This window comes from Larimichthys crocea, unplaced genomic scaffold (genome assembly GCF_000972845.2).
Source record: "Larimichthys crocea isolate SSNF unplaced genomic scaffold, L_crocea_2.0 scaffold630, whole genome shotgun sequence".
NCBI classification, from domain to species: Eukaryota; Metazoa; Chordata; class Actinopteri; family Sciaenidae; genus Larimichthys; species Larimichthys crocea.
Genome location: NW_020858293.1, coordinates 131,120 through 144,294, shown reverse-complemented (window position 1 = coordinate 144,294; position 13,175 = coordinate 131,120). Strand labels below are relative to the sequence as shown.

Here is a 13,175-nt window from a genome sequence, read left to right as displayed (position 1 = left end):
GACCCCAACAAATTATATATCAAAACGTGCGTCTTGATCCCGAATCGAGTGCTATTACTTTTCTAAGAGACGCGTGTTTTCGCGAATTTATTCTGGAAAAACTGCGAAAAATTTTCATAGGGAATGAATGGGGAGGCCCGAAAAAAAGTACATTTCAACAGACTTTTTCAACAATGAACTGCCTGGCATACTTTAACCGAAAGACTGCATTTGAACTTAAAACGGAGGGTAGCTTCCCTTATCTTCAGGGATTCACGACACCATCGACAGCTTTAACCGTTTTAAACTATCAAGGCTCAAAGTTGAGCATGTTTTAGTCAAATTCTGGTTTTATAATGGGTGTGTATGTGGCGGAATGTTTGAGCTAGAGTGGATGACATCATCAGCTGGAGTGAGGAGCAGGGAGAAAAATCAGTGAAAAAATAAAAACGTATTCGACTACCGTGGCCTCAAATGCCCCACTACAGACATGATTATCCCCTCAAATGTAGGAAAATTCGAGGTGATCGCAGCGATAACACTGTTGAAGCTGTCCTTTTATAGTTTTGTCTCCATACAGGCTAACTGATCGATACTCCCATCCTCACCTCATTCACTCCCATGTTAAAAAACAAGGGAAATTTTCTTAAGGAAGGCAGAAGTAACGTTTCTCTCTCTTGCTCCTGAGGGCACGTTTTCTTCATTTATCGACACAAAATAACTATGTAAAACATCAGAAGGGCACGCGATGCCCCAGTTATGTCGGTTCAATGATTGGAAAATGGTTTGGCCATAGAGCCCTCCTCTTCGAGGGGTGGTCTCAGCATTTTCCTCTCCTCTCTGTCAGGATTTTCAACTGGCTTTCCAACTGACAACAGTGCAGCAGCCCAGTGGCCATGTGAGCAGTTATGGCTTCATTTGAACTTGTCTGTGTAAAATGGCCAACAGAGACAGCAGAGCAGCTAGCACATTACGGCTAGCTGTAAAGACATGCTAACTGCTACATTAGCAGCCACGCTAAAATTAGTGCAATGGTAATTGCTAACACGTCAACGCTAGCAATTAGCATTAGCCACTAATAACCAAATACATGCTACTTGCTAACATGTTAATGTTAACATGCTAATGTTATTGCATTAGCCACTAAGAATTAAATACATGATCATTGCTAACATGTTAATGTTAACATGTTAATGTAACATGCTAATGTTAATTAACATTAGCCACTAAGAATTAAATACATGATCTTTGTTAACATGTTAATGTTAACATGCTAATGTTAATTAGCATTAGCCACTAGGGATGTAACGATGCATCGTGACACGATTAAAATCGGTACAAATGTGTGACGACTCGCATTGGTTGACAGAAAAAATGAATCGCGATTCTTGGCGAATGCGGAGAGAAGTGGATATTGTTTTTTTTCGTCTTTTTTTAATGTGGTTACGTTGTGGCTGCAGCTTCCACTGCCGCGTCTGCCTTTCTGTGTCACACCCACACACCACACACACCGCACACACACACACACACACCCCTACACACATGCGCAGTAGTGGTAATCGGCGTCAGGCCTGACTGTACTGAATGATACCATAACACAGATCCCCAGGAATTCACGATGTTGCAATTTGCAACTTCAACGCAACTTCAGTGAATCCCCGTGAATTCAGGGGTGTTGCAATCTTAACCAATCACCGCAACTTCCGCGCAGTCTGCACGGGGGATTAAAGTCGGGTCAGAGACGGCCGCACCGTGCGGGAGGATCCCTTCGTCGGACCTCTCCCCGGCGCTGGCTGGCCCCCGCCGGGCACATTTCCTCCGAGGTGGTGCGCCGCGACCGGCTCTGCGTTTACAGCGCCCGGACCTCGCCGTTTCCCGGGGCCGTGGACTCTCATTAAAGGGTAAATGAGCTATCATCTTGTTGTTTTTATTTTCAGTTAGCTCATACTTCAAGCTGAAAGGTAATGGTCAGATCAGCTGCTTGCTGGCAGCCCTAATAAGACCACAAACTGTTTGAGAGTTTCTGTAAAGAGAGATTTTTTTCCTACAAATAAAAAGATATTTTTATTTGGTCATAATTTGTCTGTAGCTCATTTTGATTTAAAAAACATCGTGAAAAAATCGTATTGTGAACAAAAAATCGTGACTCGAATCGAGTCGTGAGTTGAGTGTATCGTTACATCCCTATTAGCCAGTAAGAATTAAATACATGATCATTGTTAACATGTTAATGTTAACCTGCTAAAGCTAATTAGTATTAGCCACTAGGAATTAAATACCTGTTAATGTTAACTATTCAAAGTTGAGTAGGTTTTTACTCAAATTCTGCGTTTATAATGAGTGTGTATGTGGTTTCCTAGAGTGATGACATCATCAGCTAGAGGGGAGTGGTGGGAAAACGATCAGTGAAAAAATAAAACGTTTTCGACTATGGTGGCCTCAAATGCACAGCTACAGACATGATTATACCATCAAAACGTAGGAAAATTCGAGGTGGTCGCAGTGATAACACTGTTGAAGCTGTCTCTGTTATAGTTGGCTCGCTACAGGCTAATTGATCGAGTACTCCCCTCCACAGCCTTATTCACTCCAATGTTATTTTGATAAGAGATCTTTCTGGAAGGAAGAGGCAGCACCTGTGCTTCCTCTGACTCCTACGGCCAAGGTTTATACAATTTTCGCCTGAAACTTGGCACAGACATGTTCCACAAGACGAGCATTCTTCTGGTCATTTCAGATTTCAGTTTGGACACCTTATGCCATTTCCTGTGCCACCTCTTCGAGGAACTTCATTTGAAGCTTTTGTGTGTGCTCAGAGGGAGAGAGACTGAGCATGCGCAGCTGTCACTAATTACTCAGACACACACAGGCACAGGCACAGATTGACACAGATAAGACAAAACTCCCCCAAGACTCCCTTCAAAATAAGAGTCCCTTCAAAATAAAAGACTTAAAACTCTTCTTAACAGTTCTCACCTACTTCCACAAATTTTGTACTACAGAAATAAAAATTATATCACGACATTCAGCTCATTTTACTTCTACACTAACCTTCTACAATCCTTCTACACTTTAAACTACTTCTCCTACTACTACAGATTAAAATACAAATACAAATACATCATACAAACTTCAAATCTTTCTACAGACCTACAATTTAAACTACTTCTCCTTTACTACAGACTTCAAACTACACATTTCAACAAGATCTTGTACTATTAAACTTGTATTCAACTTTTTTTTAGATTCAAGTCATTTAGGACATTACTACAGACACAAGCATGCACACACAGACACACACACACACACAGCCAGATGGCTTTCTAAATAATAACACATACACATACCGATAGCTATTTAATGACAGAGACAGACACACACAACTTCACTTCACTTTCTTATACTATTACTATTACTTTCTACAGTTCTACCTTTTTTCTACAGTATTACACAACATTGTACCGCTTCATAGTGGGGCCGGCGGCGGCAGAGGGCACCCACACCACACTTTCCACAGGAAATGCAGTTTTCTAGTTCGTCTTCAGTTTCTTCCGTGGTTTTTTCGGTTCACTACTCCTCCCAAGAGTTTTTGTCACACATACACAAAATGGGTATCAAAACGACCAGCTCGGCCGGGAATCGATGGCTATGACTTTTCTAAGGTTTCGGCAAACGGTTTTGCCAAAAATCGCCAAAAACCACGCCAAAAAATGAATGGGTTTGTATTGCGAGAACTTTGGAGAGCTAGAGTGCGTGATGTCATCGCTAGAGTGGAGAGGGAGAGAAAAAGTAGTCGAAAAATACATTTGTAAGCTGCGACTGTGGCCGCAAATGTGAAGCTACAGAAATCATTTATAGCCAGAAACGTGGTGAAATTCGAGGCGGTCGCAGAGATAACACTGTTGAAGCTGTCAGATATATAGTTTTGGCATGACACGCAAATATGCAGCAGCAACTCCCATCCTCATATACTCCCATGTTAAAAAGGAGGGAAATTTTCTGGAGGAAAGCAGAAGTAACGTTTCTCTGAATTGCTCCTAAGGGCACATTTCTTCATTTACCGACACAAAACGACTATGTAGACAACCAGGAAGGGCTCATCCTGCTTCAGGTTAAGCCGGTTCAATTATTGGAAATATGGTTTGGTCAGAGATCCTTCCTCTTTGAGGGAAGGTCTCAGCATTTTCAACTGCCATTTTAACAGGTGCAGATTAGCTGCTGCTGATTAGGTCCTGGTTGCTTGGCAACCTCAGCCTGCTTGAAGGAGGAGAGGGGGGAGGGGCCAGCAGGCAGAAGCCTAATGGCGGCCATTTTAGTAGTTCTTGGCACTTAATTTGAACTTGTCTGTCTAAAATGGCAGACAGAGACAGCAGAGCAGGTAGCGCGTTAGCGTTAGCTGTAAAGACATGCTATTTGCTAACATTAGCGACCAATGTTAAAATTAGTGCTAATTAACATTAGCCACTAGGAATTAAATACATGCTAATGTTAACATGCTAGGCCTAACATGCTAATGTTAATTGCTAGTGCGTCAGCGCATCAGCATTAACATGCTAATGTTAACATGCTAATGTTAATTGCTAGTGTGTCAGCGCATCAGTGCTAAAATGCTAATGTTAACATGCTAATGGTAATTGGTAATGCTAACATGGTAATGTTAACATGCTAATGTTAATTGCTAGCATGTCAGCGCATCAGCGCTAACATGGTAATGTTAACATGCTAATGTTAATTTGCTAATGCTAACATGGTAATGTTAACATGCTAATGGTAATTGCTAGTGCATCAGGGATAACATGCTAATGGTGACATGTTAATGTTAACATGCTAATGTTAATTGCTAGCGCATCAGCGCTAACATGATAATGTTAACATGCTAATGCTAACATGCTAATGGTAATTGCTAGCGCATCAGCGCTAACATTCTAATGCTGAAATGGAAATGATAACATGCTACTGTTAATTGCTAGCGCATCGGCGTTAACATGCTATGGATAAAATGCTAATGCATCAGCGCTAGCTGCTCCTGTGTCTAAATAAACATGTTAAAAATGACTATTTGAGGTTTGCTTTTTGAATACAAGAGCCCATCGTCAGTCTCAAAATATCTGCAGGAATTTTCTCCTACTGAATTTTCTGAGCAGTGTCAGTAATAATGTATGGGGGGCGACGGGGCCAGAGTCAGGCACACTCAAAATTTCTATTAGAAATCTTTCTAGTTTTTTTTTTTGCTTTGTTTCCAGAAGCAGTTCGGAAATCATTTAAGGAGGCCACAGATGACCTGATCAGCTCTGCACTGGGCACCCATTTCAAACAGGCCCCAGCTCGAAGCGGTGGAGGGGGCTACAAGAGGCCCAGGACACCATTGGTGTAATTTTTCTTTTTTTTTTTTCTTTTTTTGCCTTAGAGTTATAGGGTGTTCTTTTAAAATTTCTAATGTTTGTTTGTATTATAAAAAACAATAATTGTATTTTATTTTTGCTATTTTTTTCAACATGTTTAAAAATAAAATAATGTTAACCCTCCTGTTCTTCTGGTTCAAATTGACCCAATCTGTTCACTTCCTCCATCCTTGCTTCTTTCCTTGCTTCCTTTCCTTTGTCCTTCTTCTTCCTTCTTCTTTTGATCCAGTTGACCCTATCTGTTTCCTCCCTCCATCTTTCCTTCCTTCGTTTTTGTTAAGAAAATAAAAATATTTATATTGCACTTTAAAATGTTTGTGATGGTTGTCATTTGTTTTAATGATTTTAATAAATGTATTCATTGAGATTACAGTAGGATAGTTTGGTTAATGTTCCCATCAAGAGATGTATTTATATCGAGTGGTAAAATAAGCATGACATTATTGTTATTGAAACCTATTTAAAAGACCAAATAAACACATAGTAAATAAACTATCATAACATACTGCAACTACATCAAGGTATAGATCACAGGTTAAATTTGGTCAATTTTTTAGAGAATCTGATTTAACATTCAATTTTGACAACTTTAATTTCCTTTTAATATAGGTTTGTTGTGAAAAATTTAATAGATTGTAATTACATTACTTGAATATCTAGATTTATTAGAATATCCATATAATAGTATGTTTAATAGAGGTCTATATGACGTCTAGATTATGTAATGGGGTTTAAATATGGTATAAAAGTAAATGTCTGGCAAACGTCTAAATTTAGACGTCTATAAATAGATGTATATTAGTGGTTATTTAAACGTCTAAGATTAGACGAGGCGTATACATTTGGTATAAAATAGACGTCTGGCAAACGTCTAAATTTAGACGTCTATAAATAGACGTATATTTGCGGTTATATAAACGTCTAAGATTAGACGAGGCGTCTAGACATAGTCGTCTTTTAGACGTCTATTAGACGGCTAGTCTAAACTTAGACGTCTAAAAAACTTTCATTTCTAGACCACTGGCAGACCGATTTTAACCTAGACATCTAGGGACCATTTAGACATTTATTAGACTGAAAAATGCTCGGTGGGGAGAATAAGCACCACCACTGTGATTGTTTATCTAGATGGATCTAACTCCTAATATTTACATTAGAGTAGGGAATAGAAATGCACTTTAATTTGCCTTCTCTTTAGATCATGTTCTGAAAAATGTTCTGTTAAATTCAAAGATTTTAGGAAATATTCTTGTTGCCAACAGTTAGGGTTTGTTATGCTTATAAGATAAGTTTCAACCTGAGACCTCCTTTCCATGAAGTTACATCTCAAGATGTTTAAGCAATGTGTATAAAGATCACAGGCACAACAGCTACTGTACTGCTTCTCATCTTTGATCTTAAAATACACAACCCTCTATTTATTTATACCTTGTACACAGGTACCAATTTGGTGCCCTAAGCATAATTGCTTTGTGGTGCCACCCACCAAACCATGATGTATTTTATTATTTTGAGAAAATGTTGGCTATAGTAGACTAATGATGCACATTACAGAAAGGATTCAATAAATTTAAATAATTCGTCCACTCACACCTTACACACACGTTATGCACAGCTCCCCAAGGGAATTAAGCTACACTTGAAGCTACATGATGGTAATTGGGCCATTTTTGTGCCCCCTCCAGCACTTGGTGCCCTAAATGAGAGATGATTACTTACCTTAAGCTGAGTCAGGTCACTGGTAGAAGAGGGCCTTCTCAGTATGTGGCTGTTAACTGGTGCATGCTGGCACAGCAGGACCAGCAAGCCCCACAGGACCGCGGTCCTCATGTTATTCTTCTGCTGCTGCTATGGATACTACAGCCTGCACTGCAAGATTTTATATACATGCCAGCATGCACATGTGCACACACACAGGCAGTCACACCATGGAACAGACAGTCAGCGTCAGTGGCTCATCAATTTGTTCATCAAAACATCTCAAGTGCATTCCGGCACCTCTGCATGATAAGGCAGCTGGTCAGATGTCCCTTTAAGTGGTGCTTGGTGGTAGGTGATGTGGTGTGATGTGTGTGTGTGTGTGTGTGTGTGTGTGTGTGTGTGTGTGTGTGTGTGTGTGTGTGTGTGTGTGTGTGTGTGTGTGTAAAGTACATGTGTCTGTGCTGTCTATGCTAATCAGCCAACAATGGCATGACCTCAGGAGCCATCTTGGAGCTCTGAACTCAGACGTGGTCTGTAATGACGGGAATGCAGCATTCACCGTGCAAATACTTAACACTGTCTACACTCCTAAGCCTGAAAAATACCACAGTGGGTTAAATGCTGCTGCTGCTCCTCCTGCTGGGTTACAGGGAGCTTACATGGTTTAAATTAGGGGGCTACATTTAAAACTGTCATCAATTTGCAATATTTAAAGTACTACTACATAATATTATCATATAACCATTTCTGTTTGGTTTATTATGTTGTTGCATTTTTCAGTCGTTTTTCAGGGACTGTTGTTGGCGATCAACATCAAAGTGTATTTTGTATTGTGCACGTCATTTATAATGTTTAAGAATCTGCATATCAAATTTACATGTACAATTACTGCATTACGCTGCAGCAGTACTCAGTAGGGCATGAGGCTGAACAAGCCTTACACACAGCTAAATCACCGGCAATGGTGTCTGTTTGCCAACTCTAGTAAACACAAAGCAGAAGTAAATGGTTAGAAATGAGTCTTTACTCTTTAATCTAACTGAAAAGATTATACAATCATTTAAGCTGCAAACTTCAGTTCTTAGTTTCATTGTATTCAAACCACTTCTCAGAGTGGACAGTAAAAAGGTTTCTTACTCCTATATTTCTTCATCCACAGATAAGCTAAAGACTGCTCACAATACTCTAATGGTGATCTTTCAGCAGAATCCACTGAGCAATTACGACATTCTTTGTTCTGTCTTGGTTTGTCATGAACTAAGGATGGCTGAGGATAACAGTAAATTAATGAAAAAACACAAAACAAAACCTTGATTCTGTATTCAGAAACAGACAATTTGAATTTAAATGTTGACAGATTTATTAGTGGGCAGAGCTAGACAGCTACCTATCATGTTGTGTGCCACTTTGTTTCCTATTTATGAGTATTCAGTACCCTGGAAGAAATGGATTCAACCATCAACTAGCTTACTCTAGCATGACTGACCCTACTTTTGACTTGAAAGCTCATAGCCACTATGGGGACCTTGATCAATCATCGTAGTTCCTGTTAATGAATTCACAACATATAAACAGCGGGAGATTTGTGTGATTTTTATTGCTACCTGTATAGATTACTGTTCACTGAGTGAAAGAGTCAGTGGATGTTACTTAAAATAGAAAAATATTTGTTCCATTGGAGGAACAAATAAAAAAAAATAACAACTTGCTGCGCCTTACAAACACAGGATCAGAAGGAGAAGTTATTGGAGGTTATGTCTGGTGGAATTAATTAAATTTAATAAATGACCACAAAGAACTGTATCCTACAGTGTTGCTTACCTCAACTGATTTGTGTATTCTCTAGAATCCTCTGGAGATCAACTTTGCACTAACTTCTCACAGGACTCCTCTTGTCTATTTCAGTCTCTGTCAGTCCTACCAGCAAAATCCAGCTGAAACAAATGTGATGAAGATATCTACTGTATGACTGCTAATTCTAGTGCAGTTACTTATCCTGTACAATCACACAATATCCTGCACGGAATTGACTATGGGTGTCTTGGGATGGCAAAGAGCTACTTCATTAATAATATATAACTGGTTTTGACGTGATGTGCATATTCTGTACTCTTGGATGTACTACTAGGGTGTTCTGTATATACTCTTGGACCTGTGGCTTTATATTGTGAAATACACTTTATGTGAAAATCAGTCCTCATGAGAACAAAATTTTTTAAAAAGGTTTGAAGGTAATATAGGCATGTTGTGGGACAGTATTGTTGTCGTATATATGCATATGTTGCTGTATTTATTCACGCAAACACTTGGTTACATGGTTTGCAGTTGTAAACATTTATTAAAACTCAACAGTACATAAAGAACAGTCTTACATCAGTTTCAAAAATATACTTATAAGCCACAAACAATATTTAATAAATATTAGCAAATAAATAGCATTCAAATAAAAATATCATTTGGTAGAGACATTGCAGTTCCAGAATTTGGGTGGTAAGACTTCATCTTTACTTTGGATCTGCAAAAGAACAAGATAACAACAACATCAATTCAGTTCATATGTTCTCATTCATCTCATTTAGGGTATCATTTTGTTTAAGGTCATTTCATAATCATTTCATAATAATTCAGCCTGTTGGGCTCTTCTTGTATCACCATGCTAGAGGATGAGTCAAAGCTTTTTTCTTGTTGGCTATTTTGTTGATTGATTATCATCTCACTGTCCCTAGAGCTTTCGCTGAGCTTTTTGCAGTGGAGTTACTGTAACTTACTGTATTTGCCGACAGTGTTGCACCCAAGAGAGCTCATTGAGCCTATTCTGTCCATACGTCGACCAAAGCAACCAGAGGATCTCCTGGACGAGTCATTGCGGACGTTCTTCAGGTTCTTGGCTGAGAGAAAGTCCCTGATTGCCACCTCATCCAAACCAGTTGGGAGCTGATGTTCATTTGCATCCTCCTCTATGTTGAGGATGTTCAGACTATTCCTCTGGACAGGGTCCACCTCAGTCTGCTCTGAAACAGACTCTTCTAGTCTGTGAAGGATCGACTGCAACATCCACAAAGACAAAAGTTAGGTCTACATTAAATTAGGATATGCACCAGGAGGGATCCTCAAACATTTCTGGTAGCAGTTTTAAGCACTGTGATGCATTAAGAGATTTTAAGACCATTGGAAACATGATCTTTTCTTACAGTGTCTGCACAAAATAAAGACTGTCAGGCAAAACATCCTTCAAGTTAATCTTGTTGTCTATACAACTACAGGCTTAATTCTTATATATCCATTACAACCATTATTATTATTTGCTGAGAGGAACATTTAACTTCAGTAAGCAGATCAGATCCCAGAGTCCCATTAAATGTAATGTCAATATAACACCTTTATACATTACAACTGCGATAACAAAAATTAGATTGAAGTGAAACCTTTATGTCTTGTTGCTGTAGATTTCCACAAGGATCCATGGTGCCCCTGTTTGAGAATCAGTCATTTAGAGACTCACCTTTAAGATGTCCATGTCAGTGTCAGTCAAGCTGGTGTTGATGGGATATGTGCTGACCAGCCTCATGTTCAAGATGAGGAGGAGGCCAAGGAGGGAAATGGCAGACAGATGCATGTTTCTCTGTGCGTTCCTGTTGGTTGTTTCAGTAGATAGATGGATGGATGCTCTTTAGCTTCTTTTCTTGGTAGCTGTTTAAATGATGGAGTCCACAGTACCACCCTCCGCTCTTTTATACTTACGCTTGACACACGTAGGTATGCGAGGAATTGAACTTGCATTCCTGACACCTGATTCTGATAATAGGAGCTGTCGGAAGCTGCTCCTTTTAAAGCCTTGTCTCTTAGATATGGGGTATTCGTATGACATAGCTGCTTTTATATGCTACTTTGTCTCAGAAACATACTCCAACTCCCTTCTACACAGGACATTGTTGTCACTGAGCTATGGGAAGCACTAAACTAATAGAGAGTTAGATTATGTGTTACTAATTTCAGAGGTATACGTGATTGTGGTAGGGTAGCCTGCTGGTTTGAGAGATCAAATCAAATCATCAAATCAAATTATTATTATTATTTGTATAGCCCAAAGTCACAAAGTACATTTGCCTCAGAGGGCTTTACAATCTGTACAGGGAGTCTGTCCTTAGACCCTTGGTTCAAGTGAGGAAAAACTTGCCCACAAAAAACCTTTAACAGGGAAAAAAGGTGGAAGAAACCTCAGGAAGAGCCACAGAGGAGGGATCCCTCTCCCAGGACGGACAGACGTGCAATAGATGTGACGTGTACAGGACAAATCAATCAATCAATCAATCAATCACATACATATTGTACAATTACAATGACTGATAGAGTCAGATAATAAAGAGACACAGATTAACAGCAGCAGCAAATCATTAACTAAATATAAACTGTAATGGAGATATGGTAGCAATAATGACAGTAGTAATATATGTAGTAGAGATCAGCCCTCAGTGGGAGGACCCATATTCAGACTGCTGCTATATGGCACCACTATATGGCAGAATGTGACCTCTCTGACTCATTTTGAATTTGAGGCCAGCAAAATGTTTAAAAGCAACAGCTTTCAGTGGCAACAAAAGACTGGAACAGTTGTGAAATGGTAAAAAGCAGCTGGTTGGACATCTCACAATGAATGAATTTAACTGACAACAGGGTAACATGATTGGGTATAAAAAGAGCATCCCAGGGAGGCTGAGTCTTTGTGAGGTAAAGATGAGCAGAGGTTCACCACTCTATGAAAGACTGCACTGGGAAAGCAACAATTTAAGAATAATGTTTATGGACACTGTGTCCTCCAAGCTAAAGAGGAGAGGGACCTATCAGTTCAAAAGCCAGCATCCATGATGGTGCATTAATACAAAAGGCATGTTCCTGCACATTTGGGAAGGCACCATAAATGCTGAACAATATATACAGGTTTTATAGCAACAAATGATGTCAAGCCACATTCTGCACATATTCAAATACTGTGGCAGTGTGATAAACTGGCCTGCCAACTGCCCAGTCTTGTTAACTATTAAAACAGTTTGGTATATTATGAAATGTAAAATATGAAAAAGAGAAAAAAAACTTGAAAATGTTGAGCAGCTGAAATCCTACACTGGGCAAGAATGGAGAAAAACATTCCACTTTCCAGATGACAACAATTGGTCTCCTCAGTTTCCACAAGTGTACACTGTTAACAGAAGAGGCGATGAACACACTGGTAAACATGACCTAGTCCCAACTTTTTTCAAATGTGTTTCTGGCATCAAATATAGCAAATCATTTTAGAAAAACGATCAAATTTCTCAGTTTCTACATTTGATACATTGTTCTGTTTTTAATTAAATATGTACGTTTTAATGTTTTACATGTCATCACATTTTGTTCCTATTCACATTTTACATAGTGTAACAACTTTTTGGGAAATGGGGTTGTATATATATATATATATAGGATAGGTGTCTGTGTTTGATTGTAATTCTGTAGCTACATGTCAGATCTATTTTTTTTTGTATAGCCCAAAGTAACAAAACACAGGCAGTTAAGTCCTATAACAGCATAACCAAGGGATGACCTGAGCCAGCCTTAATAGCTAAAAGCTCTGGCTCCCAATCTACTTTTGGAAACTATAGGAACCACAAGGAACCCAGCATCCTGAGAGCGCAGAGGGGTAGTAAGGTACTATGAGCTCTTTTAGATATAATGGTGCCTGACCTTGAAGAGCTTTGTAAGTAAGGAGAAGGATTTTAAATTCTATTCTAGATTTAACATAGACAGTGCAAGGAAGCCAAAATGTGAGAGATCTTATTGGAGCAGCCACTGACCTGCCACAGCAGCTGCCAGTATCTGAGGCAGCTGCCACTAACCTGTCAAGGCCGGTGTCTTAGCAGTGTCTGTGTTTATAAAACAGTCGGCAGAGTTGTATTAGACTCGTTGGCTAGTTGGTATTACGTGAGTTCTGCATTAATTTGCGAGGTTTTGATTAATCTCTCAACTGCTGCATGTGTGTGCGTGTGTGTGTGTGTGTGTGTGTGTGTGTGTGTGTGCCACGGCAGTTGCTGCTGTTATGGGCATTTGTTTTTATTT

General features: G+C 39.3%; 1 protein-coding gene across 2 annotated transcripts; it reads right to left on the bottom strand.

Annotated features, from left to right (window-relative positions):
* Positions 1–9,407: 9,407 nt before the first annotated feature.
* Positions 9,408–10,814, bottom strand: nppb (natriuretic peptide B). Of its 2 annotated transcripts, XM_010755933.2 has the most exons (3): positions 10,585–10,794; positions 9,851–10,127; positions 9,408–9,597 (listed from the first exon to the last, which is right to left on the bottom strand). In XM_010755933.2, exons 1-3 carry the CDS (start codon positions 10,696–10,698, stop codon positions 9,587–9,589), a joined length of 402 nt encoding a protein of 133 aa, XP_010754235.1. In that variant the 5' UTR covers positions 10,699–10,794; the 3' UTR covers positions 9,408–9,586. The 2 variants fall into 2 exon arrangements, with proteins under 2 accessions (XP_010754235.1, XP_027132639.1); XM_027276838.1 differs by lacking the exon at positions 9,408–9,597 and having other exon boundaries at positions 9,837–10,127; positions 10,585–10,814.
* Between the last annotated feature and the right edge of the window lie 2,361 nt (positions 10,815–13,175).

Excerpts from the sequence above, each read along its gene's own strand:
- nppb (XM_027276838.1), bottom strand. The coding sequence starts at position 10,698 with ATGCATCTGTCTGCCATTTCCCTCCTTGGCCTCCTCCTCATCTTGAAC. Across the intron at positions 10,128-10,584 it reads CTGACATGGACATCTTAAAG|TCGATCCTTCACAGACTAGA; the intron begins GTGAGTCTCTAA and ends TGGATGTTGCAG.